The sequence below is a fragment of the Ceratotherium simum genome, chromosome 5 (assembly GCF_057802395.1).
Source record: "Ceratotherium simum simum isolate JZ-2026a chromosome 5, ASM5780239v1, whole genome shotgun sequence".
NCBI lineage: Eukaryota > Metazoa > Chordata > Mammalia > Perissodactyla > Rhinocerotidae > Ceratotherium > Ceratotherium simum.
In genome coordinates, this window is record NC_141904.1 from 50554431 (window position 1) to 50581529 (window position 27099).

At 41.9% G+C, this 27099-nt stretch overlaps 1 protein-coding gene and 1 non-coding gene across 5 annotated transcripts in view; both read right to left on the reverse strand.

Annotated features, from left to right (window-relative positions):
- Window positions 1–27099, reverse strand: part of QRICH1 (glutamine rich 1) — a 46415-nt gene that overhangs the window by 1780 nt on the left and 17536 nt on the right. For all 4 annotated transcript variants that reach the window (XM_004419681.3, XM_004419682.3, XM_014791905.2 and 1 more), the window contains 7 exons: window positions 16230–17279; window positions 9613–9790; window positions 8832–8986; window positions 7505–7619; window positions 1562–1670; window positions 1053–1204; window positions 623–713 (listed from right to left, as the gene is read on the reverse strand). In XM_004419681.3, coding sequence (XP_004419738.2) covers window positions 623–713; window positions 1053–1204; window positions 1562–1670; window positions 7505–7619; window positions 8832–8986; window positions 9613–9790; window positions 16230–17279 — 1850 coding nt within the window. The remainder of the gene's footprint in view (window positions 1–622; window positions 714–1052; window positions 1205–1561; window positions 1671–7504; window positions 7620–8831; window positions 8987–9612; window positions 9791–16229; window positions 17280–27099) is intronic.
- LOC147917039 (U6 spliceosomal RNA) lies at window positions 11406–11512 on the reverse strand. The gene has a single exon (XR_015552415.1). It is a non-coding gene; the product is annotated as a U6 spliceosomal RNA (small nuclear RNA).

Sequence of the window (27099 nt, forward strand, 5' to 3'; positions counted from 1 at the left end):
ATGTGCTGAGGCCTTGAGGGAGGGAGAGCATGATGCCTTGAACGGAGAGGAGACACTGTGGCTAGAGAGCCAAGAGCTACATGGACATGAGGTTAGCAAGGGGGAGTGCACGAAAGGCCTTATTGGCCACAGTAGGATTACTGTCTTTCTCTGTAGAGTAAAAGGAAACCACTGAAGGTTTTAATCGATATTACATGGTAAGATCTACAACGTATAACGATCATTCTGGCATTGCTGTAAAGATGACATACCAAACTGCAGGGGCAGGAGAGAGCAAAAGCCAAGGAAACGAGTCTGCCACTGATTGATAGTGGTAGTGACAAAAGGTCAAGGCCAGAAAGATGCAGGGCTATGCTCCATATGAGATGGAGGCAGCCTCTCTGCACCTTCCTCCCTCTACATTCATCCCCTCTCCATGAAAGGACACCATCAGGGAGCAGGGACCCCTTTTATATCACAATGCTAGGCACATCACATGCTTTGGGAAAACCAGTAAGGTTGCTTCTACATTTAGCTTTTTGGAAGCTAATGTATTTACTCTCAGTTTGGGACTAGAGAATGTGTCTGCACAAAGGTACACAAGCACACACACAGTCACCCAGTCACAATAAAGCCTCCTCACCATTTAAAGAGGTAGAAATCGTAGAGCTTGATGGGACATCTCAACGGATTCTCTGGATTTTCCGTCTGTTCTGCATACATATCATCTGTAACTATAAAACACACCCCCACCACCACAGACATGGCATCAGACTCCCTTAGCTCAGGCCCAGATTTGGAACCTTAGGCTTCCAGCCACCCCAACTAGGAAATATTGGAAGGGGAAAGGGTACGAGGCGTGGGCGGTGACTATGAAGGGAAAAGGCAGCTATTTTTCTGGGGCATCTGTGCTTCTAGAAGAGCTTGAAGTTTCTGGCTGGGGAGAAGGGAATGGAGAACTCCTACCCAGCAAATCCCAACCTTCGCACTCATCACTAGCCCCCCAGGCACAAGGGAAGGGCGGGGCAGGACAATTAGCACCTGTTTCTGCAGCCCCTGACTCCTTCCCCTACCTTTCTGGCCAGTCTGGTGTATCCCAAGTGCCTTCAGGTACCGAATACTCGTGCTTTTATCCTTAGGATTAGAGGGGTTCTTCTTAGTCTGTCTTAAGACCTTGGAGAAGGCCAGCTTCATGTGCTGGTCCACTGTCTTCAATAGGAAGTACCTGCACCACAAGTGAAAGCAAGGCAAAGGCAGGGGTGCCAGGAGGAGACCATAACTTACCCTCCACCACTGGTGCTTTGGAGGAACCACTGCCCACTCCCAGGATCTGGGCAGGCCCACACCCAAACACACTATCTAGTGGAGGAGCCACATCAAGACTGATGGTAGGGGTCTGGCAAGGCTGTCTGCCTCATTGGTAACCACACAAAATACAGCCAAGTGGGGCTGAAGGTTTTCAGTATCCCAAAGGCTCTCAAATATGTGTAAAAGGAATTCAGAAGTCCAGTTGAATAGTTTCCACCCTCTTGACTGGGAAGATGCCAGCAGTGGCTAAGCATGGAGCCTCTAGAACACTTACTTGGTGTTAAAGAACATGAGGGTAGTCAGCAGGGTGGAAGGGGAGTGAGCCCCGAGCTGCTTGCACTCCCACAGCATCTCCTCAGTCACGTGGCTGGGCAGGACATAGCCTAGGAGGAATAGAGTACTGCTACAACAAGAGGATGGCAGGTGGTCCCTCAAAGGTACAGGATACAAGGTGTGAGGCACAAGGACCACACAGGAGTACAAGTGTAACCAGAAAAGTCTCCCTAGGGTATGGCAGAATCACCTGGGAAGCTTGTTAAGACATCAATGGCTGGCTCCCAACCCAAGTTTCCGGGGTGAGACCCTATAACGTGCATTTCTAACAAGTTCCTAAGACCACACTTTGAGAACCACTGCCCTAAATGACTGCTCTTACTTGATGTTAATTCTTCCTCTAATCCAAGGTTAACAAGGGGCAAAAGTATAGCCCTCAGAGAGAGTGAAACACCCAAAACTATAAACCAAACTCTGCATATATGCATACTTCTCGGAAAGAGGTTACAGAGCTTTCATCATATTTTCAAAGGTGTCTAGGGCCCTAAGAACAGGTATACATGCCCGTTTGCTGTTGCTAAACTTTCTCTCATGTCTTCCATCTCTACAAAGCAAGCCAATTCTCATCTCCTCTCTGGATAAAGTGGAGACTGATATTCAGAACTATTACAGGTTTCCCCAACAGGGCAGGTTTTACTCTAAGACCCTGGTTCATAAGTGAACAGAGAATTGGGCAGGGGCAAGGGCGAATGGTTTGATCAAGAGGCCTGGGTAGACAGGTCTACACCAAAGGAAGATGACACTTGGGCTGATCACCAAGCCCCGCCCCCCCATGTGTTCATTCAAGAGTCAATGTGCAAGTGTTTGTGTGTCAGGCACTGAGGGCCTGGTGAAACAGCAGCTGACACCAGCATTTTCCTGCAGGAGTTTCAGGATTCTGCAGACAGGCAGTGAGGGTGCCACTTCCTAGAAGCAGGGAAGGAAATATTCTAACTAACACATTCCTCTTCTCTGTTCTTGCCAAAGCCAGCTCTCTGACTCCATTAGTACACTTCTATCTCTTCAGGGCAGTACTCTTGTATTTTGTGGCCCAGTGACAATGAGATAAGCTTCCTTCTTCTCAGACATTTCTAAAGAAGGATGAGTAGCAGAAGACAGCCTCCTCAGGGAAGGCCCAGCCCTAGGAGTGAGCGGTCCCAGGCATACCATGGCACAGCCTATTTTCTCTGGGTTCACTCTGCCACCTAGTGTCACTTTCCCAGCTTTAATCACTTCTTGACAATTTAACTTACAGTGAACTTTATTGCCTGAAAACCAGGACTCCTGGTATGGAAGAAGGGAGATGCAGATAAGAGACATCATATAAAAGCTTTGTAGTTCTGAATCTTAACTGTAAGCATCAAAATGATCTATTTTATTTTTTACTTTTTTAGTTCTGCCCACTGAAAGGCCTAAAAACAACGACCAACCCAGGAGCAATGAGCACCCCTAGCATCGAGACTGTGGTACTGAAATACCACTTACCACTGAAAGAAACCAGGCTCCATGGAGAACTGACCGATTCCACATTGGGATAGGAAATACCCAAGATGAGCCTGGAATATTGTGACAAACTAGAAATCAAGGGAGTAGAGTTGTGTCAAAAGAACTTAAGGCCAATTTAAAGAGGCTCCAAATGGCAAAAGATGGGACAATTTGCGCATCAGTAAAGATAACAAATGCAATGGACTGGATCATATTAAATATGTTCAAATCCATTAGTTCACAATGATTCTTTAAAAAAACAAAACAGCTAATTGGTTATCACTGGGGTACGCTTGTGAACCAACTCGTTACCGTGAAAAGTGCGAAACAAAGGAGAAGAAACAAGCCCTTATCCTGCCTATTCAATACAATCTATACTGTATATATACTGTTAAGAATTCAAAGAGTTGACATGGGAAAGTTTCTTCGTATTTCAGCTAATAATGAAGAAGTAATAACATCAGAATAACACCGTTTGCAACTCCTAATGAATTAATGGATTCACACATTATGGGCATCTGATGGAAGTAAATAACCCATCTATGATGTAACCTTGCCAAAAAAAACCACAAAAAAGCAAAACCTGATCAAGTCTTTATATGCAACTACCAATTAACTATGGATACAGGGGACATGCTACAAACACAGAAGAATATGTTAAACCACACCATGGAGACGTAATCAGTAAAAAGTAGACTGTCAGACAATTTTAGGCTAGTTTCTGGGCCGGCCCAGTGGCTTAGCAGTTAAGCGCATGCGCTCCGCTAAGTGGCGGCCCGGGTTCCGATCCCGGACGCGTACCAACGCACCGCTTCTCCCGCTATGCTGAAGCTGCGTCCCACATACAGCAACTAGAAGGATGTGCAACTATGACATACAACTATCTACTGGGGCTTTGGGGAAAAAAAGGAGGAGGACTGGAAATAGATGTTAGCTCAGAGCTGGTCTTCCTCAGCAAAAAAAGAGGAGGATTAGCATGGATGTTAGCTCAGGGCTGATCTTCCTCACACACACAAAAAAGGCTAGTTTCTTCCATAAATAAGTTGCAAGAAAAAAAATCGAGGGAAATTAAAGCTTAACATTAAAAGGTATACCAGCAATTTCAATGTGCGGATCTTATTTACATCCTGATTTAGATAAAATTATGACATTTATGAGACAATTCGAAATTTGAACAAAGGACTTTGATAACATTATGGAACTATCTTTTTTTAAAAAAAGTATGATAATGGCACTATAATATGTCAAGAATAGATATTAAAACATTTATGGAGAAAGTGTCTGAGATTTACTTCAAAATAAAGGAATAGGGAAACAGATGGTGTATACATGAAACAAGATTTGCCATGGACTATTCTGTGTACTTCTATATGTGCTTGAAATTTCCATAGTAAGTTTTATTTTTTTTTTATAATTTTATTTATTTATTTATTTTCCCCCCAAAGCCCCAGCAGATAGTTGTATGTCATAGTTGCACATCCTTCTAGTTGCTGTATGTGGGATGCGGCCTCAGCATGGCCAGAGAAGCGGTGCGTCGGTGCGCGCCCGGGATCCGAACTCGGGCCACCAGCAGTGGAGCGCGCGCACTTAACCACTAAGCCATGGGGCCGGCCCCCATAGTAAGTTTTAAAAAGCAAACTTTGCATAGCCACACTTGGCTTGAAAATTTGCAAATCATGTAGAATGATTCACTTATTCAAGTCTCTTTTCTAACGACAGCCCCTCAGAGAGGCTTCCCTCCTTAAAATTTTCCATTCCCTTGTGTTTTGTTCTTCAAAGCACTTAATTAATCATAAGTTATTTATATATTGTTTCCCCCTATTAGACATATAGTAAGGTCTATTTTGTTCACTACTATATTATATTATATACACCTGGAATACTGCCTGGCACATAGCAGGCACTCAAAAAATATTTGTTTAGGGGCTGGTCTGGTGGCGTAAGCAGTTAAGTGCACAAACTCTACTTCAGCGGCACGGGGTTCGCAGGTTCGGAACCCGGGTGCACACCGACGCACCACTTGTCAAGCCATGCTGTGGCAGCGTCCCATATAAAGTAGAGGAAGATGGGCACAGATGTTAGCCCAGGGCCAATCTTCCTCAGCAAAAAAGAGGAGGATTGGCATCAAATGTTAGCTCAGGGCTGAACTTCCTAACAACAACAACAAAAAAAATAGATATTTGTTTAACCAATAATTTTTTTAAAGGTTAAGCATGTACTATGTATAGTGATGGATATTAACTAGAATACATCATTTCACAATATATACATATATTGAATCATTATGTTGTACACCTGAAACTAATATGTTATATATCAATTAAAAAAAAAAGCTTAAGCAGCATACATTTTAATAAATGGCAGAGGCAGGATTAAAACTCAGATATTAAAACTCAGAGATTCATGTGAACGTTAAGTTTTCAACTCAACTGAGTAAATACCAAGGAGTGCAATTGCTGGATTATAAGGTAAGAAAATGTTTACTTGTGTAAGAAAATGTCAAACTGTCTAGTTAAGTGGCTATACCATTTTGCATTCCCAACAGCAACGAAGGAGAGTTCTTGTTGCTCCCTATCCAGCAACTGGTACTGCCAGTGTTTGGGATTTAAGCCATTCTAATAGGTGTATACTGGTGTCTCACTGTTGTCTTAATTTGCAATTTCCTGATGATATACAATGAGAAGCATCTTTTCATATACTTAGCTGCCACCTATATATCTTCTCTGGTGAGGCATCTGTTCAGATCTTCTGCCCATTTTTTAATCAGGTTGTTTGTTTTCTTATTGTTGAGCGTTAAGGGTTCTTTGTGTAATTTTGGATATCAGTCCTTTAATCAGATATGTGTTTTGCAAAGATTTTCTCCCAGTTTGTGGCATGTCTTTTCATTCTCTTAACAGTGTCTTTCAAAGAGCAGAAGTTTTTAATTTTAATAAAGTCCAATGTATCAATTTTTTTCTTTCATATATTGTGCTTTTGTATCTAAAGTCACCACCAAACCCAAGGTCATCTAGATTTTTTTCCTATGTTATCTTCTAGGAATTTTAGTTTTCTGTTTTACATTTAGGTCTATGATCCATTTTGAGTTAATTTTGTGAAGGGTGTAAAGCCTGTGTCTAGATTCATTTTTTTGTACATAGATGTCCAGTTGTTCCGCACCATTTGTTGAAAAAACTATCCATTCTCTATTGAACTGCCTTTGCTCCTTTGTCAAAAATAAGCTGGTTATATTTGTTTGCCTCTATTTCTGGGCTCTCTATTCTATTCCATTGATCTGTCTGTTTATTCTTCCACCAAAAACCTGCACACAATGTTCAGAGCAGCTTTATTCATAATTGCCAAAACTTGGAAGCAACCAAGATGTCCGTCAATAGGCGAATGGATAAACAAACTGGTATATCTATACAATGGAATATTATTCAGCAATAAATAGAAATGAGCTATCAAGCTATGAAAAGACATGCAGGAACGGTAAATGCATATTGCTAAGTGAAAGAAATCAATCTGAAAAGGCTACACACTGAATTATTTCGACTATAAAACATTCTGGAAAAGGAAAGACTATGAAGACAGTAAAAAGATCAGTAGTTGCCAGGGATTCAGGGAGAGGGAGGGAGGGATGAATAAGTGGAGCACAGGGGATTTTAGGGCAGTGAAACTTCTGTATGATACTGTAATTGTAGATACATGTCATTATACATTTGTTGAAAGCCAGTGAATGTACAACACAAGGAGTGAACCCTAATGTAAACTACAGACTTTAGTTAATAGTAATGTATCAATACTGGCTCATCAACTCTAACAAATACACCATACTAATACACGATATTAACAAGGGAAACACTGTATGAGTGAATATATGGAAACTGTCTATACCTCCTGCTCAATTTTTCTGTAAACCTAAAATTGCTCTAAAATATAAAGTTTATTAAAAAATATACTAAAGTAAAATAAACACTTCAGACATTCTTACTGCAAAAATGTTTTTTCCAACACAACATGCTGCCCAGGAGGTTACCTATGGGTAAAGCAAAAATTATGTTCCATATATGTAGAACATATGTTCAAACACGGGGAAAAAAAACCACTATATGTAACATGAGTAACCTACAGACAAAACAGTTCATAATTCTTAATTTTTGCAATGATTCTAATTTTAATCAATAAATTTTAATAGAAAAAAGAAGTGGAACTACGCCACACTCTGCATGCCCCTGTGTACTTGCCACACAGGGACCAGTCAGGTTCTCTGTCTGGTAAGCAACAGCCCTTCCATATCAGGCCAAGGAGCACAGAAGTCAATGCTGGTGCTTGACATTTACAGCCTTCTCACCTGCATGCTATATCACAGCTAGCCACACAAGCAGCCCATCTTTTCTAAACCCAGGTGGGAAAGATATCCAAGGACTAGGAAGACTCTTACCAAGTGGAGTGACTCGGGGCTGAACATCCTTCAGAACTTCATGTAGCCACTCCGTGAATCGAACATAATAAAGATCGGAGAAAATGTCATCAACCCGTCCATTTTCAAAAAGATACTAAAAGAAAAATAATCAATAAAAGTTGTCGGTAGTCTCCTGAGTAAGACTTTCAGGGGAAATAAACATTTTTCTACTAGTACCATCATTCTCCCTACTCATATCCCCCTTAACAAACAACACATCAGGTCAAAATGTGACACTTCTACAGTACACTTCAGATCACATGACCCAACTCTCATAACACTCGAGTTGCGTCAATGGAACAAATTTTATGAATGCTATTTCACCAACGCAAAGCATTTTCTTGTGGTAGTAAAAAACATGATGCAGGCTCTCATGCAAGCCTCTTATTACCTATAGTGTATAAGTTAAATAACTCATGTGAGTCTTCTGTTGGGGCTCAGTTCCCTTGTCTGTAAATGGAGATGACTGTGCCTGCCTTTCAGGAGTGGGGAGAGCATGGAATGAGACAGAGCATGTATAACAATTCACTTGGTGCCTGGAAATAAAGAGGAACAAACTGGGAGGCAGACTTTCCTCATGCCCAGGCAACAGGGTGAGTCCCAACCAGCAAGTTCTCTTCCATCATATTCTGGGCTTCTCCACAAGAGCATTCAAACACTAAGAAATCCACTTCTGCTTTCTTAAACTGCCAGTCTAAAACCAGTTTCTCTTAGATGTCCTGAAAATCTAACTACAATTGTATATTTTAGCTAGACTCCTTCAAATAATTGTGTTAATGCAGGGAACAATGAGAAGACAAGCTGCCTGTTAGCACTAGACTTTGCTTTGGGTAAATTACTTTTATGCAAACCATATGTTTACTTCAATGAAAAGAAAAGTGTTATATAAATGCTTTGTGATTTTAAAAAAAAAGCTCTAAGGTAATATACCAAATATTTCAACAGAAGTTTCTCTAGATGGTGGGATATAAATGAGGTTTATTTTCTTATTTTCTAAAGTGAACATGTAGATCTTCTGCAATAAAAACTCATTACATAGTTGAAGGAGAACAGCTCAAACATGTTCTGTTTCCTACCTTTTTTTTTTTTTAAAGATTTTATTTATTTATTTTTTTTCCCTCCAAAGCCCCAGTAGATAGTTGTATGTCATAGTTGCACATCCTTCTAGTTGCTGTATGTGGGACGCGGCCTCAGCATGGCCGGAGAAGCAGTGCGTCGGTGTGCGCCCGGGATCCGAACCCAGGCCGCCAGCAGCGGAGCGCGTGCACTTAACCGCTAAGCCACGGGGCCGGCCCCTGTTTCCTACCTTTTGAATACACAGGAAAATATAGTAGAGCACATCTGGGTCATAGGGTTCACCATCTCCATTTCGAGCTTCCCGTGTCATTAGACAAAGCCCATAATTCAACTCGGCCACAGCAGACGAGATGAGATCTTCCTGGAACCGTAGCAATTGGCGTCCTACAACACAAACTCCAAAGGTGAAAAGGGTTCCTGGCAACAGTCATCCCTTTACTAGTCACTCATATCCCTGGAAGGAGGGCTCAGAGCAGATACTGCCCATCAGGGTGCTGGGATAGAACTGGTCACTTGTATCTAAATCAAAACTGGCCTACTAAGGCAATAATCCTGTATGCCTTATTAAACCAAGGGTTTCCTTCCCACAATCTTCTCCACCTCACATATCCCCAAAATTATTATTAGAGCAAAGACATGAAAGCAAAAAAACCCAAAATCCACCCTCTGTAATGTGAGGAAGTATATGAGCATAAATGCTAAAGACGAGCCTGAGCACACTCACTGATTCCTCTCTTCTCCCAGAAGTAGCTCTGCCTAGATCTGCCAGGTCCACTCAAGAAATCCATGTGTACAAAAGTGCCTGGTTTTAGGCAAATCCCACAAACCCTGCTCATTTGCAGTGGATCAGGCCTGCTTGTTGCTTGTCTTGAATTTAGCATACTATTTCAGATGGTGCTCTCTAGTCCCCAGAGCCAAGCAATACCACTTTCCTGCCACTCTGTCCTCCTGTTGCTTCAGTACCACTGAATTTTAGACAGTCCACCCCCATCTCCCTCCCAAACACTTACTCCCAATGGGTGCCAGTCTGTTCTGAGCATCTTTCTCTAGCTCAGCATTCTTGGTCTGGGCCCAGTTTTTCCATACTTCAAGCCCTTCTTCTGGCTTCAGAGAATTTGGAAGCAGAAGTTCTGGGGAAGGCTGTGGCTGTGACTGTGGTTCAACTTCAGCAACCTGGACAGTTTGAGCCTATGAGACAGAAACCATCAAAATGTATCAATACTGTTTTGCACCAGGCCCTTCGGCAAAATTGCCAGAAAAATGTTACTTGTAGTTCTTTTAATAAAAAAAAAAAATCTCTTCTCCTTGGTATCCTACTTTCAAGAACCTTTGGAATTCTACTTCTTATCCCAGGGATAGCAAAGGCTAGTGCAGTGCTGCTCAGCCCTGGCTATACTTCTGAATCTCTGATTTAAAAACACCAATACCTGGGGTCCACTCCAGAATCTCTTTTTAAAGAGGTATCAGTCTTTTTAAAACATTCCCACGTAAAAAGGCAATTCCTTTTTTTTGTGTGTGAGGAAGATGGGCCCTGAGCTAACATCTGCCAATCCTCCTCCTTTTTTTTGCTGAGAAGACTGGCCCTGGGCTAACATCTATGCCCATCTTCCTCCACTTTATATGGGATGCCGCCACAGCATGGCTTGCCAAGCGGTGCGTTGGTGCGCGCCCGGGATCCGAACAGCGAACCCCGGGCTGCCGCGGCGGAACGCGTGCACTTAACCGCTTGCGCCACCGGGCCGGCCCCTAAAAAGGCAATTCTAATGTTTAGTCACTGCTCAGAACTACTGGCTCAAAGCACTGCTCGTCAAACTATAATGTGCAAACAAATCACTTGGAGACTTTTAAAGTGAAGATTCTGATTCAAAACATTTCAGGTGGGACCTGAGACTGCATTTCTAACACGTTCTCAAGTGAGGGGCTGGTCTGCAGACTATACTTTGAGTACCAAGTGTCCAGAGCAGTGACTGTTAAACTTGGTTGCACCTTAAAATCATCTGGGCTGATGTTTTTCTTTGCTGAGGAAGATTAGCCCTGAGCTAACCTCTGTGCCCATCTTCCTCCACTTTTTTATATATGCCACAGCATAGCTGTCAAGTGGTGTAGGTCTGCACCTGGAATCTGAACTCGTGAACCTGGGCCGACGAAGTAGAGCAGGCCAAACTTAACCACTACGCCATGGGGCCGGTCCCCTGGGCTGACTTTTTAAAATACTCATGCCTGGGCCTTATCCCCAGAGATTCTGATTTAACTGGTCTAAGGTGGGAGCCTGTCATCAATATTTTTAAAAACTCCCCAGGTGATTCTAATGTCCAGCCAAGGTTGATAACCATCATTTAGACAAAGAAAAGTACAATAAGTCGTGTCCTCTCCCCAGCCATTGTAAGATGAAAGGATAAAACTTGAGGATCCGTATGGCTTCTCTAGCTACATATACAGTTCTATTTTTTTCATGTTCTTTCTCAATAATACTGCTCTGGCTCATAAGGACATTTTCTATTTTGTTATTTTTTTTTATATTGATTACATATCTATTTATTGCAGTAACATTGGTTTACAACATTGCAAAAATTTCAGGTGTACATCATTGTACTTCTATTTCTGCATGGACTACATCATGTTCACCACCAAAATACTAATTACAACCCATCACCACACACATGTACCCAATTATCCCTTTCACCCTCCACCCTCCCCCCTTCCCCTCTGGTAACCACCAATCCAATCTCTGTCCCTATGTGTTTGTTTATTGTTGTTATTATCTACTACTTAATGAAGGGAATCATACGGTATTTGGCCTTCTAAAAATATGGAACGCTTCACGAATTTGCGTGTCATCCTTGCGCAGGGGCCATGCTAATCTTCTCTGTATCGTTCCAATTTTAGTATATGTGCTGCCGAAGCGAGCACATAAGGACATTTTCTGTAGACAGGAGGCCCTGCTCTAGCTTCCTGCCTCCAAAAGAAGAGTGGTCCTCAAGGGTCTGACAGCCAAGCCATGCTGACAAAGGAGCAGAGAATGCCTGTGAGCCTCAATAACAACCCCCATTGGGCGGGATAGACACCAATACACATACCAAGCACAGGTTATTGGGTCTCACACACTTGTCTACATTCTGAACAAATTCACTTGAACAATTCTCCACGCCAGGGCCTACACAGAGGGCTGAGTAATGTCAGATCATCCAAACTGAAGGCTAAATAATTTATACAACACACAAATTTTCTTATCAATAAATAAATAAAAATAAAAACCACCCTACTAGCTTTGATAAGATACATTATTAAACAGAGATAAAGCAATACCAGTGCCCGGCCCTTAAATGTTTGTCAATCCCAGAGCTCCACTCTAGACACACTTCTCAGTTCAACTACCATTCTCCTTGGTAAGTCTCACCTACTTTCCCAGTTTGGATTTCCATGTTTGTGAAAATGATTGCTAATTATGCATCTCCAAGCTAGACCTCCCGTTAATATACCCAGAGGGTACTGTATATCTTCAACTGAACATCTCACAGCCACCTCAAACTAATGTTTATGGAGAGAACTCATCATCTTCCTCATCCAGAACTATTTTCCTCCAAGTTCCCTCCCTACCTTGTTCAATAGCAATACCATTTACCCAAGCTGGAAACTAGGATTCTGACTAGATAAGTAAGTGGGGGCCACAGCACATGTGCCAGTGCTTCTCTACTGGCTTTTTAGCCAGGTCTCCTTCACTGCGTGCCTCCACCTACTAAATGTAACCTTCCCAAGCATCTTGATAACCAAAATTCTTCAACATATGTCCAAACGTTTATCAGCGGAAAACTACTGATGTAAGTAGAGCCTTGTACACTGTGGTGTGGTGTAGTTTTTTTCTTATTTATAATGGAGCCCTTGGAGAGTTGTAAGCTGGGAAGTGACATAATCTTATATTCTAAGAAAATTATTCTTGCTGATCTATGGAGAACTGATTGGAGAACAAAAGTGGAAGCAGGTGCTGGTGGCCTAGACTAGGACGGTGGCAGTGGAGATAAATTTAAGAGATTCTGAGAAGTTTGGTGGTAGAACCAATGTGGCTTGTTGATGAACTGACTTTGAGGAGTAAGGGAAAGCAGACTCAAGGATGGCTCCTGGAGTTCTGGCTTAAACAAATGCGTGGCTGATGGTACCACTTTCTGATGGGCAAGTTTTTGATGGCGGTAGAGGTGATGCTAATGAAGAGCTGAGATATCGACAATAAATCCAAGTAAATGAGAAGTAGGCTGCTGAATGTGTGGGAAGGGTTCCAAAGGGGAAATGCATGGTCTAGAGGTAAAGATCTGTGTGTCAGTGCAGCACAGAGATTAAGACACAGGCTCCATGGGCCGGCCCCGTGGCTTAGCGGTTAAGTGCGCACGCTCCACTGCTGGTGGCCTGGGTTCGGATCCCGGGTGTGCACCGAGGCACCGCTTCTCCGGCCATGCTGAGGCCGAGTCCCACATACAACAACTAGAAGGATGTGCACCTATGATGTACAACTATCTACTGGGGCTTTGGGGGGAAAAAATAAATAAATAAAATCTTTAAAAAAAAAAGACACAGGCTCCACAGCCAGCCTGTCCTGGGTTGAAGCCCAACTCTGCTACTTAGTAATGGTAGCTTTGGCCTTGTCGTTTAGTGTCTTTGTGCCTCAGTTTCTTCATTTGTAAAATGGAGATAGTAGCACATACCTCACAAAGTTGGTATGAGTTAATATATATAACAGTGAGAACAGTGCCTGGCAGACAGTGTCAGTGATTATCCTCTTCACCAGCAGCCGTCATCTAGAGGATGTGGAAAACCATGGCAACAGATATCCCTTAGAGAGAAAAGAGGGCTAGTACTGAGGAAGATCAACATCTATGGTTCAGACAGAAGAGAAGGAGGCACCAGCAAAGTCTCCTGAGAAGGAAAAAGAATCAGTGGGGCAGGAGGAAAACCAGGAGTGTATAACACGGAAGCCAGAGGAGTTTCAAGAAGGCAGGTATGGTCTACTGTGTCATGTGTTGCTATAAGTCAGATAAGAACAGACGAGCCAGTTGGATCTGGCCACAGGGAGGTCACTGCCGACCTTGACAAGAGCAGACTCAGTCATGAGTTGAAGAGAAAACGGGTTCGCAAATGGAGTCAGCTTGTGCAGATAATGCTTTCGAGAACTCTGGGAATAAAGTAGAGTGGAGAAATGGGGCAACAGATGGAGGTGGATGTGAGGTTAAGGGAGGGAGTTTTCACCCTGAGTCTGATTTTAAAGACAGGTTTCACAAGGAGTATGCCAGATGAAGGAGCACAACACTTTCTCATCAGCTCTCCTTAGGGTTCAACTCACACCACAGCACAATTATCTTCCCCATGGGCTGTGAGTGCTCCAAGGGCACAGACTGCCTTATTCATCTGTTCCCTGGCACCTAGCACAGAGCCTGATGAGGGCAGAGGAATGTTTGTGGTGTAAATGGACAAACTCATCTTTCCCATATGATGGGTATTCTTCCTGATTTTTCTTTTTCTGGTAATAATACTTGACATAAGTCCCTTGAAGACTTTCCCAAAGGAGATACAGCCTCTGAAGAACATGGGCATACTAAAATGAACTCCAGAAAATATCTTCTCCTACTGAAGAGCCCAGATGTGCAAATTATAAACAGAGACCTAAGAGCACCAAAAGAGGCTCAACCTGCAAATTGGACCACCAGGCCCAGGAGAGCTGAGGGAAGGCCTGATGAGCTCCATCCCTCTGAGCAAAGGCTGAGCACAGAGCCCCATTACAAGTCTCCTGGCTGGTCTCTCCCATATGCAATGAATTCTACACACCTGTACATGATACTTCTTGTTACCACGACTCTTAGGATTCTGAAAAAATCTCCTACCACATATCAGATCAAGTTCAACTCTTCTCTTTGGGAAGATAACCTCTTTGCCCCCTGTACTAACGCCTCCCCCACAATCCCTCTCTCATGTTGCCCGAGGCCATGTGTCCCTTCCTTCTGTCCTCCATCCCTGGCTCTGTATTCATGCCACTCCATTCTTCTATCAATCTAAGCTATAAACTAGAGATCAAATGCCACTTTTTCCACAAAGATGCCTCTCCTGACTTTTTAACCTAGCATAATTTCTAAATTCCCAGTTTGTCTTTGTGTGTGTAGCACACGTTACACTCGATTATGCTGTCTTATAAATAATTCAAAAAAATAGAAATCATATGTTCTTACTCCCACAACTAGACTATAAGTTAACTGAGGCTACGACTCTGTCGTGTTCTACTTCTAGGACTGACAACCAGATATTTAAAAGGTCCTTAACAAAGCCACCTAATATACTGTTGCCTCTATGAAACCACTTGGTCAGCCTTTGCTTAATCAATCACTGATGGCCTGATTTTCTGAGTGTGGTCTCTGGTCTAACAGTGCCTCGTTTGTGCGAGCTCCCTCATATACATTCCCAGGAGGTCCTGTGCTTGGAGGCACGCTGCCTTCAGCAGTCCCATGAGACCAGAGGCCCTATATCCCCTCTAAAGGTCTGCTAGACAAGGGACCGGAAAGTTTACAAAGAGTCTTAAAAGGTGAATCTATCCACAACTCTATAATAGCCGTAAGAAGATTAACAATTAGAAAAGGTAAAAGAGCTAAGCAATTTTAAAGTTAAAATTTCAAGAGTTCTATTTTTGCAACTTTTCTGTAAATCTAAAATTATTTCAAAATAAAAAATTTAAAAAAAAATTTCAACATAGCTGCCATGACAGAAAACTCCATTAACCAAGGCTTATTCTGACTATTTTCTTTTGCAGAAGATTCACCCTAAGCTAATATCTGTTGTCAATCTTCCTCCTTTTGTTCTTCCTTTTTCCCCTACAAAGCCCCAGTACATAGCTGTGTATAGTCATAAGTTCTTCTGTTCTTCTATGTGAGCCACCACCACAGCATGGCTACTGACAGACAAGTGGTGTGGTTCCACACTCGGGAACTGAACCTGGGCCGCTGAAGCAGAGTGCCCCAAATTTTAACCACTAGGCCATCAGGGCTGGCTCTTCACTATTTTTACGGAACATAAAAAGACCTTCGGGAAGCCCCACTGCATAGATGGCTTATTTGAGATTCACAAAGGTGGTCACTTTTAACAGGCCACCAGGAGTTATTTTAGATCTTCTAATTCACCTACACTGTCCACAGATGACAATTAAGAAAGAACAATTTCACAGCCTTCCCACTGTGATGAGTTTACAGCCTGTGTGCTAAACTACAGGGGTTCTACTATATCCTTTCATTTATGATGCAGAAAGTAGCTCCTGCAACACAGATAACATTTGGGGTGTCCCATTAGTTTCTACCTAGAACTTTACTCTTCCTAAAAACAGATTTCAAAGAAGTACTCTAGGCATCTACCCTCAAAGCAGTTATTAGTTATTTCATTTACTTCCAGGTACCAGGATAGAACTCCTGCCTGTTGCATTGCTTCACCTGGTGTTTCTGTCTCCTCCACTGCTACCCCACCCAAAATACTAAATACTATACTACTGCAAGACCAACATCACTGCAGTAAACAAGCCAGAGGTGCCAGAGGTTGCCAGGCAAGTTCTGTGTTGCACTGGGCCCTAAGGGAGCAAGCTGCCCTGTAGGTAAGTCTGACTTACTGAACAAGTAACCTGGAGCTGCTGCTGCTGCTGCTGCTGCTGCTGCTGCTGCTGCGGTGGCGGCGTCTGTTCCTGGGGAGTTTGTTGTTGCGGCTGCTGCTGGGGGTCCCATATATGGACAGTCTGAGCTGTATTCTGGTATGTGCCTGCTACAGCCTGCACAGCCACTGGAATGTGGATGTTGCCATTCATGAACTGTGCTGGAAAGAGAGAGTTTGCAAGGGTCTGCACTACCTCTTCATGGGAGTTTTTCACTACAGACGTGGTGCCCACCATCTTCTCCTTGTCATCCTCCAGCTTTACAGCTGCCAGGGCTGTGGGTGAGCCACTGACGTGAACTGCGTTGTAGGCTTCCTGGGGAATGGCAATGTGAGTAATGCTCTGCTGTTGAGGGTCCCCCCGGGGCTGGGCGGAGTAAACAGGGATGGTCCAGGTTTCTCCTGTAGGGCTAGTAATGGTCCCAGTGGCGCTGTACAGGTGGGCACTGTCTACTGTCAGTAAGTCTGGCCTCAAGGACACGTAACTCTGCTGCTGGCCCTGTGGAATGGCCAGCACGGTGGCCACCGGCTGCCCTGAGATAGCGTAGGACACAGTGATGGGCATGTCCACTTTGCGTTTCTTCACTGGCTGGAGGACACTGGCTGTGCCAACCCGCCGCTCCCCTTCCCGGGGTGAGCCCTGCTGGGACGGTGGTGGGGAAAGGGCACCCACAGTCTGGATTTGGATCTGCTGACCCCCAGCAAGAGACTGGCCAGCTACCAGCTGAGCCTGGATCTGCTGATGTGGGATGTGCTCCTCTGGGATCTCTGCAGCCTGGATCTGCTGGGCCGCCTGCACGTGCTGCACCTGGATCTGGGCCGCCTGCAGCTGCGAGGGGCTAGGGCTCTGCAGAGATGGAGTCTGGATGGAGGGGGCTGCCGACTGTGGTGCTTGGCCTTGGATCTGCACCTGGACCTGGATGGGCTGCTCAGCAGGCTGGTGAACGGTGAGCTGCGGGGAGAGCTGCTGAGCCGAGACCTGCTGCGGAGACTGTTGCACCTGCACCTGCACCTGCAGCAACAAGATTCACCAGTGAGTGAGCTAGGCAACATTGAGAATCCAGCCCCAAAGGGAAGAAGAGATCTCAGGCAGAGGCCCTGAGTAATATGAGGAGGAGGGCTGCTATACCCCAGGCTTCTGAGGCGGCCACAATCACCAAAGGCATATGGAAAATTCTCGAGCATTACACTGCATTAAGAGCAACACATACCAACCTGAGAGCAAGCAAGACTACCAACTGGGGTATATGAAGGAAATATCAGAACTTTTGCTCATTTTTTAACTCTTCTTTTAAAATGTGACCCCTTTTGTTTTTGCATATTGGTATAGTAGTACAAGTATGTAATTTCTAAATATATATTTTAGGTGTATGTCCAAAAAATAGTTTATCCATGGATAAGAGATGAAAAGTGTAGGGACCACTGTTTTAAAATGTCAGAAAGATAAGTACATTCAATAGGCATTCAACTCCCAACCCAAGATCAAAACTACTCCCACCACAGACAACTAGTGAAAAACACAGTAGAGACAAAACTCTTGAAATGTCTTTTGGAGATATCTCTAACTTTGCTGCTAAAATGTAGGCACTGTTGAATGATTCTTTAGAGTGCATATTTAAGATACCTTTGTTTTAATAGAAAAGTCATTAAAAAAAAACAAACAAAAGATTCCTGATAATTTAATCTAAGGAAGGTTATTATATCCTGGACCACACATTTCTGAGAGTAATGCAGCTCATGTCTTATTGCTGTTACTTCAGCACACAAAGCAGCATGAAAGATGCTATGCATAATATGTAATTAAGAACAAGACTTTTCCATCACACTCGCATATCTAAATTACTCTGAACACAAGCAGGCATTAGGAAGATGAAAAACAAGAAGGCAGATGAGAGATTATATCTATCTGATAACAGGAGACATGTAACAAAAGATAATCAATGATGGTGCTGGGACAACTCGCGATCCATATAAAAAGAATGAAGTTGGACCTCTTCCTCATATCATACACAAAAACTGGGATAGGATCTGAGTAGACATTTCTCCAAAGAAGATAGGCAAATGGCCAATAAGCCCATGAAAAGTTGCTCAACATCATTAGCTATCAGGGAAATGCAAATCAAAATGACAATGAGATACCACTTCAAACCCACTAGGATGGCTATAATAAAAAAAAAGATAAGTGTTGGCAAGGATGTGAAGAAATCAGAATCCTCATACACTGCTGGTGGGAATGTAAAAGAGGTATAGCCGCTTTGGAAAATAGTCTGGCAATTCATCAAAAGGTTATACATACCATATAACAAAGATATGAAAAACAAACCAAATGACCTAGCAAATCCACTCCTAAGTATATACCCAAGAGAAATGAAAACTATGTCCACACAAAAACCTGGACACTCCACAGAGTGAATGGCTTAATGGCTTTCTAGACATAGATGATGGGTGAGGAGTCAAGGCAATTTGGAGAACTTGGGGAAAATATCAGTGAGAGAATGATGGTGTAATTATAATTGAACATTAACATCTTGTAACTATATGAACATGTTTCTGTTACTAATTTTAGTGGTTTCTTTATCTGGTGGTCTTGTTCTTCATTTAGCATCCAATTAATAAAGCTGCTATTGACAGGCAAACAAAAAAACAAAAAAAAAACCAAAAACCTGGACACAAATGTTTATAGCAGCATTATTCATAACAGTCAAAAAGTGGAAACCACCCAAATGTCCGCCAACTGATGAATGGATAAATAAAATGTGGTATTTCCATAAAAAGATTATTTAGCAATAAAAAGAAATGAAATTTTGATACGTGCTACAACATAGATGAACCTTGAAAACATTATGCTAAGTGAAGTCAGTCACAGAAGACTACATTTGTATGATTCCATGTATATAAATGTCTAACATAAGCAAATCTATAGAAATAGAAAGTAGATTAGTGGTTGTCTAGGAGCAAGGAATTGGGGAAAATATGAAGTACCTGCTAATGGGTACAGGGTTTCTTTTTTGCAGTGATGAAAATGTTCTAAAATTGATGCAGTAATGGTTGCACAACTCTGTGAATACACTAAAAACCACTGAATTGTACACTTTAAACAGGTGAATTATACGATATAAGAATTATATCTCAATAAGGCCATTAATAATTAAAAAAAAGATAAGCAAAGAGATTGTGTAAAGAGCATAGGCCTTGAGATCACAGAATTAAACCTGAATTGGTGCTATACTTTCCTGGTTGTGAGTCCTCCAAGTTTCAGTTTCCTCTGGTATAATAAAAAGGAGGAGAATGCCTACCTCCCTACAGGGTTGTCATGAGCATAAAATAATATTTGTCACAGCAGATGCTCAAAAATCAGCTTTTTTTCCTTATAAGCAATATTTCTTTAAACCAGTGAGTCTCAAAATGTAGGTCCCAGGCGAACAGCATCATCATCCAGGCACTTGTTAGAAATACAAATTCTCAGGTCTCACCTCAGAACTACTGAATCAAAAACTCTGGGAGGTGGGGGCGGTGGCCTGGGGGCATAGCAGTTAAGTTTGCGTGCTCTGCTTCGGAGGCCTGGGGTTCGCCGGTTCAGATTCTGGGCGCGGACCTACTCACACCACTCATTAAGCCACGCTGAGGCAGCGTCCCACATAGAAGAACTACAAGGACCTACAACGAGGATCTACAACTATGTACTGAGGCTTTGGAGAGGAAAAAAAAAAGAGGAAGATTGGCAACAGATGTTAGCTCAGGGCCAATCTTGCTCAAAAAACCCCACAAAAAAAACAAAAAACTCTGGGGAATGGGCCCAACAATCAGCATCCTAACAAGTCTTCCAGGTGACTGATGCACGCTCACATTTGAGAACCAGTGTTTTACACGCAGAATGTAAAGGAAACTATGAAGCCAATTACTATAGAACAGTAGTTTTCAAGCGTTCTGGACTTAGGACCCTCTCCAAAAATTGTCGAGGACCCCAAAAAGCTTTTGTTTACGTGGGTATAGATATCAATATTTACTGTATTAGAAATTAAAACTAGGAAACAAATATTAATTCATTTAAAAATACCACATAAACCCATCACATGTTAACATAAGATATTCTTATGAAAAATAACTTTATTTGCCAAAAGAAAAATTTATAATAAAGGTTGCATTGTTTTACATTTTTGCAAATCTCTTTAATGGCTGACTTAATTGTAGATAGCTGGAATCTCATATCTGCTCCTGCATTCAATCTGCTGCGCACACATCACACATGGCCTCTGCAAAACTCCACTGTATACTCATGAGAGAATGAGAGTGAAAAAGGCAAATAACATCTTAGTATTATAATAAAAACAGCTTTAACCTTGAGTAACCCTGAAAGGGTATTGGGGACTACCAGTCCTTGAACTACCCTTTAACTACCACTCCTGTAGAGTTAAATACATAGTACATTTTATGACTATATTATTACTTGCTTAAAAACAAAATTTCAAAAGTCTGGTTATTATCATTGAATCGTAGCTCATATGCTTCATGCTTTTACTGTCTCTTTTAGTTGATTTTTCCCAGAAACTATTTATCAACATTCAAGTTTCCAACAGGAACAACAGAAACAAGTTAGAAGAAATACTAAGGGATCAGAACTGGGGGCATCTACCTCTCCAGAATAAACAAGTACAAATAATCTGATACCATTTTATATCCAAATTAGTGAGAATTTATAATTAGGGAAGTAATAATTAAGAGTTAAAGCACTTTCTGACATTTCCTTACCAATGTCAACATATTTTTTGTGTGTGTGTGTGAGGAAGATCAGCCCTGAGCTAACATCCATGCCAATCCTCCTCTTTTTGCTGAGGAAGACAGGCCCTGAGCTAACATCTGTTGCCAATCCTCCTCCTTTTTATTATCACTTTTTCTCCCCAAAGCCCCAATAGATAGCTGTATGTCATAGTTGCACATCCTTCTAGTTGCTGTATGTGGGACGCTGCCTCAGCATGGCCAGAGAAGCGGTGCACTGGTGCACGCCCGGGATCCGAACCCGGGCTGCCAGCAGCAGAGTGTGCGCACTTAACCACTAAGCCACAGGGCCAGCTCCCCAATGTCAACATATTAAATAAGAAATCAAGTATCATATGTTCATAACCTTTATTCATAAGTATCATAAGTCAATAAGAAATTAAATGTTATTTGTATTACTTCCCTTCAAATTTTTTACTTATATAAAAACATAACTTTTTATCTGGTTAGACAACTAATACATGGTCAAAGTAAGAATCTGAAAACTCAGTAAAGTAAAAAAAAAAAAATTTTTTTTAAATTTTACTTGAACTTAAGAGGAAGCAAAATTGAAGTGAATTGAAGGAACTGCTAAACTTCTGCTAAGTATTTCTTCACAATAAGATAGCTCCTAAAAGATTCTTCTTAAAAAAAACGGGAGGAGGGCCCGCCCCGTGGCTTAGTAGTTAAGTGCGCGTGCTCCACTGCTGGCGGCCCGGGTTCGGATCCCGGGTGCGCACTGACGCACCGCTTCTCCAGCCATGCTGGGGCCGCGTCCCACATACAGCAACTAGAAGGATGTGCAGCTATGACATACAACTATCTATTGGGGCTTTGGGGGAAAAAATAAATAAATAAATAAAATTTTAAAAAAGGGAGGAAAAGACAAAAATCTAAGAAAGGCATTCAAAGGTTGATATTGTGCCTTATTAACTCCATGCTTCTTAATGGGTTTAGCTGTAATTTTCAAGTTTATAATAGTTAGGTCAACTGTCTCACAAAACCAACTGACAGACTGATATCTAAACAAAAATATATTTTTTAAAAAAAAGCAGTTTGAAACTTAAGCCTAGATTTAAGATGATTCTCAAGAGAGACAAAAAAGAAAAAGATCATCTCTAAGCCTAGTATATCAAGGGAGGAAAGGGACATTCTGGGGGAATGAATTCGGTTTATTGCTTCAAAAAGCACCGTTTCTTACCTTCCATCAACCCCTCAGGAGTCACACTGTATTTTAGTTCCCTTCACATTTGAGTCATACCCTCTCATTCAGCTCCTCCTATCTTTTATAGAGTTTTTATTTGCCTTTCTTCTTTTCTGTTGATCAGAAGAGACACACTTAAAATACCTGTACTTCTGGGCTCTTGATCATATAATATGTACAATGCTAATTACTTTCTTCTTGAGCATTCTGACTTTCTATTTCAACCTGGACAGACTGCTTTCTGGGTCTTCTGTAGAGTTGGCAAACTGGGATTAAATCTCAATTCTGAGGGCCGGCCCTGTGGCTTGGTGGTTAAGTGCGCGCGCTGCAATGCTGGCGGCCCGGGTTCGGATCCCGGGTGCGCATCGAAGCACCACTTCTCCGTCCATCCTGGGGCCGAGTCCCACGTGCCGCAACTAGAAGGATGTGCAGCTATGACATACAACTATCTGCTGGGGCTTTGGGGGGAAAAAATAAAATAAATAAAATCTTAAAAAAAAAAAAAAAAAAAAAAACTCAATTCTGAGCTGATTCTACTGTTTCTTTTATTCTCATGACTTCTTTCCCAGATTCTTGAGTATATTATCAATTAAGTTTTTCAGAAAGCATGTCCGAATGTGGTCCACAGATCACCAGCATCAGCATCGACCTGGGAATTTGTTAGAAATGCAAATTCTCTAGAAACAAAAACACTATATTGAAGAGATATCTGCACCCCCATGTTCACAACAGCATTATTTGCAATAACCAAGACAAAGAATCAATCTAAGTGTCCATCAATGGATGAATAAAGAAGTTGTGGAATATATGTACAATGGAATATTATTCAGCCATAACAAAGGAGGAAATCTTGCCATTTGTGACAGCATGGATGGACCTTGAGGGCATTATGCTAAGTGAAATAAGTCAGACAGAGAAAGACAAATGCTATATGATCTCACTCATATGTGGAATCTAAAAACAAAATAAACAAAACAAAACCAACCAAACTCATAGAAAAAGAGATTAGATTTGTAGTTACCAGAGGTGGGGGGTAGGAGGAGGAGGAATTGGATGAGTATAAGTATTAGAGATGTAATATACAACATGATGACTATAGTGAACACTGCTGTATGTTATATATGAAAGTTGTTAAGAGAGTAAATTCTAAGAGTTCTTATCACAAGGAAACAAGTTTTTTTTGTTTTTCTTTTTATCTATGAGATGATGGACGTTAAACTTATTGCAGCAATCATTTCACAACGTATCTAAGTCAAATCATTAAGATGAAAACCTTAAACTCATAAAGTACTGTATGTCAATTATATCTCAATAAAACTGGGGAGAAAAAAAAAAAAAAGAAATACAAATTCTCAGAACCAACCCCAGACCACTAAATCAGAATCCAGGGAGGGAGGGTAGGGACGGGGAGCCATTTCTGTTTTAAGAAACCCTCCAGGTGATTCTAATACACACTAAAATTTGATAAACACTAGTCTAGAAGTTTTATTGGACCTTCACTTGTCTAAGTTCTTAACTAGTTTGCAGATGAATAATCTATTGCTTTTTCCTCAGTGTCATTCAGAGCCTAAGTACTCCAGAGCTCAATACAACATAAGGACTAAGTGCTCCAACTAAGGAACAAGAAACCATGAAGTAACACATCTTCCAAACAATCACTGAAGCTAAAAAAAATATCTATCTAATAACTATTTCTTGATTTTGTTTTGTTTTTGGCTACTTAAAGTGTAAAAACAGTATTTTATCTAAAGGAGAATAAACTGAGTGAGTGTGTTGGGTCAACTTCCCAATTCTACCTCATAAACAATTTCTAAAATTACCTTCTTATTTCCATGAGAAAGAAGAAACAATTCTTCTCTCCCATTTCTCTAAAGCTGCAGTAGTACAGTACCCATTAGTTACATGTAGTTAGCAATCACTTGAAATGTGGCTAGTACAAACTACAATGTGCTACAAGTGCAAAACACAACCAGATTTCAAAGATTTGTACCAAAAAAAGGATTAAATGGTTCATTAATAATATTATACTGATTGTATGTTGAAATAATATACTGAGTTAAATAAGATGTGATTTAAAAAAATCAATTTCACCTTTTTCTTTTCCCTCCTTTAAAAAAGTGGCTACTAGAAAATTAAGAACAACATATGTAGCTCACATTCTATTTGATGTTCTGAGTCTCATTCAGGAGGGACTGCTGAGGATAGTGCTCAGTGTACCAGAAGAAGATCCCACTAGGTGAGGAATCAGCACCTAGGACCCAAACTCACCTGGGCCTTTTAACAAAATAGTCAGCAAAACTTTCAGGGATCTTGGTAGAATATCACTGTTCAAATAACGCTCTTCTGAAAGTGGTCAAGTCTTTACGTAAGTTTTAAACATTTATTACCAAATTCTTATTATACAAATGAACTTAGAAAGGTGGTCAGGTAAGAGATTTAAATGTGGGTAAGACTGGACATGAAGCACCAGAAAAGGCAGCTATAAATTGTCTACCAATCCGAAGTGATGATCAGGATCCCAATCAGTCCACAAAGTGCCAGTGAGAGAGCAGCTGCTTTTAGTCCTGTTTTGGGCTGCAAACTCATGTTTGTAGAACACCATATTATGAGCGCTGTCTCCCCAAAGGAGAAGCCAGAATCATTCTCCCAAACTCTCCTGCAGCTAGAGTGCAGGCATGTAACCAAGGTTTCCCAAATTAGACACACTGCATGAAATTTGGACTCTGAAAGGAGCAACATGAGGCAGCAGGAACCACAACCTCCATTTTCTGGTACGAGTGGAAGAATGAGGCAGAAATGGAGCAGGATGGCATAAACCTCAATGACAGACTGTGTAGGGCGAGTATGTGTGCCCAAGGGTGTGGCTGAAGGTCTCTGCCAGAGCAGGCTAGCAATGTGACCTGAGTCCTGTTCCTGGCTGAGCAGCCTCCAAGACCCATTCTCTGGCCCTCCCATAAATTCCCTGAGCTAACTACTATCTTTTAGTCAATTCTTTTTCTGAGTAAACTAGGGTGAGGAGGGGGAATGTTGCCTGATATTTGTAACTAAAAACCAAAACCCAGACGGATATAGAAAATATCACACCAAGTTGAAAACATTAGAATAGTATTTACCCTGGAGAGGGTGGGTGTTCAGAGGGGTAGTAGAGATATGAACTGCATCTGTAACATTATATGTCTTAAAAAAAAAAGGGGGCGGGGGTGCAGCCCAGTGGTGCAGCAGTTAACTGTGCACACTTCGCTGCAGCGGCCCGTGGTTAGCAGGTTCGGATCCCAGGGGCGCACCACCGCACCGCTTGCCAAGCCATGCTGTGGCGGCGTCCCATATAAAGTAGAGGAAGATAGGCAAGGACGTTAACCCAGGACCAATCTTTCTCAGCAAAAAATAAATAAATAAAATAAAAGAGGAGGATTGGCAACAGATGTTAGCTAAGGGCTAATCTTCCTCACACACACACACACACAAAAAAGGCAAAAATGGCAAACTGCCAAATTGTGGGAATACCTGTTTATAAATGTTTGTCTGGATACTTAAATGTTTGAAAAGCAACTGGCGGGCCGGCCCCGTGGCTTAGCGGTTAAGTGCGCACGCTCCGCTGCTGGCGGCCCAGGGTTCGGATCCCGGGTGCGCACCAACGCACCGCTTCTCCGGCCGTGCTGAGGCCGCGTCCCACATACAGCAACTAGAAGGATGTGCAGCTATGACACACAACTATCTACTGGGGCTTTGGGGGGTGGGGAATAAATAAATAAATAAAATCTTTAAAAATTAAAAAAAAAAAAAAAAAGAAAAAAAGAAAAGCAACTGGGGCCCTAGGTAGGAATGGCACTAATGAGAAGAGGAAGAAGAAAGCAGCAGCAGCTATTATTTATTTGAAGGCTTACTACGTGCAGGCAGTGTGCTTAGGACTTAGTATTTTATGTAATCTTCAAAGACTCTACAACATAAATTCTTTTATTTCCATGACATAGATAAGAAAATCGAGTCAAAACGGTTAAGCCACTTGCCTAAAATGACATATCTAAAGTAGCAGAGGCAGACTGAACTCATGTTTGTCTAACGGCCAAGTCTGGCTCTTGATTACCTCCTTACTCTCAGCAATTCCAACTGTGATGAGGAATTAGGGACCATCTCAGCATGAAGGGAATGTGCAACAACAAGAAGAAAATGAGGAAGAGAGACAGAAGTTGGGATGACAAATAAGGAAGTTGCACTTTGAGCCACTGAAGCCTTGAGATCTTTACTTCTAGCAATAAAGTGCTGAGAAGTCCCCTTCATCAAAGCATCCTTCATTTAGCGGGGCCAGACTGACCAAATAGCCTTGTGTGAAGCCTCAGTTCCTGCCCTGAGGCAGGGCAGAAAAGAAACAAGTAATTATATGGGTTCTAAGGGAAATATGACCCCTGAGATTCACCATCAATGGGCCTTCTCTCTGACACACACATTTAACTCCATGTGGATGCTTTAGGAAGTACCCAACTCAAGAGGGCTCTTGAAAGGGAGTTCCAAATGAACCCACTTCACCTAGCTAAGGAAGACCTGTCAGCAACAGGAAACTTGGGCCTTTCCTAGTATTGTACACACTGTCAAGGCATTTACATGAGAGATCTTCCTTTTGTCTTCAGAAGGTGCCTCCCTATAGATGTATGCTACTGTGATACTGTGATACAATAACAAATATATATTTTAGTCTTTGTCTCTTGTTTCTGGCCAGAGTCCTAAAACCTTCGTAATTTCCTAAGTGATAATAAAGGTGCTAGGAGCATCTTGTGTTCTAATGAGGTGACTCTTGGTAGACTCCTGGATGGGGGCTGGTCACTAGAAAGACCAAGCCATGACCAGAAGCTTAGTACTTTCAGCCCCACTTCCTATT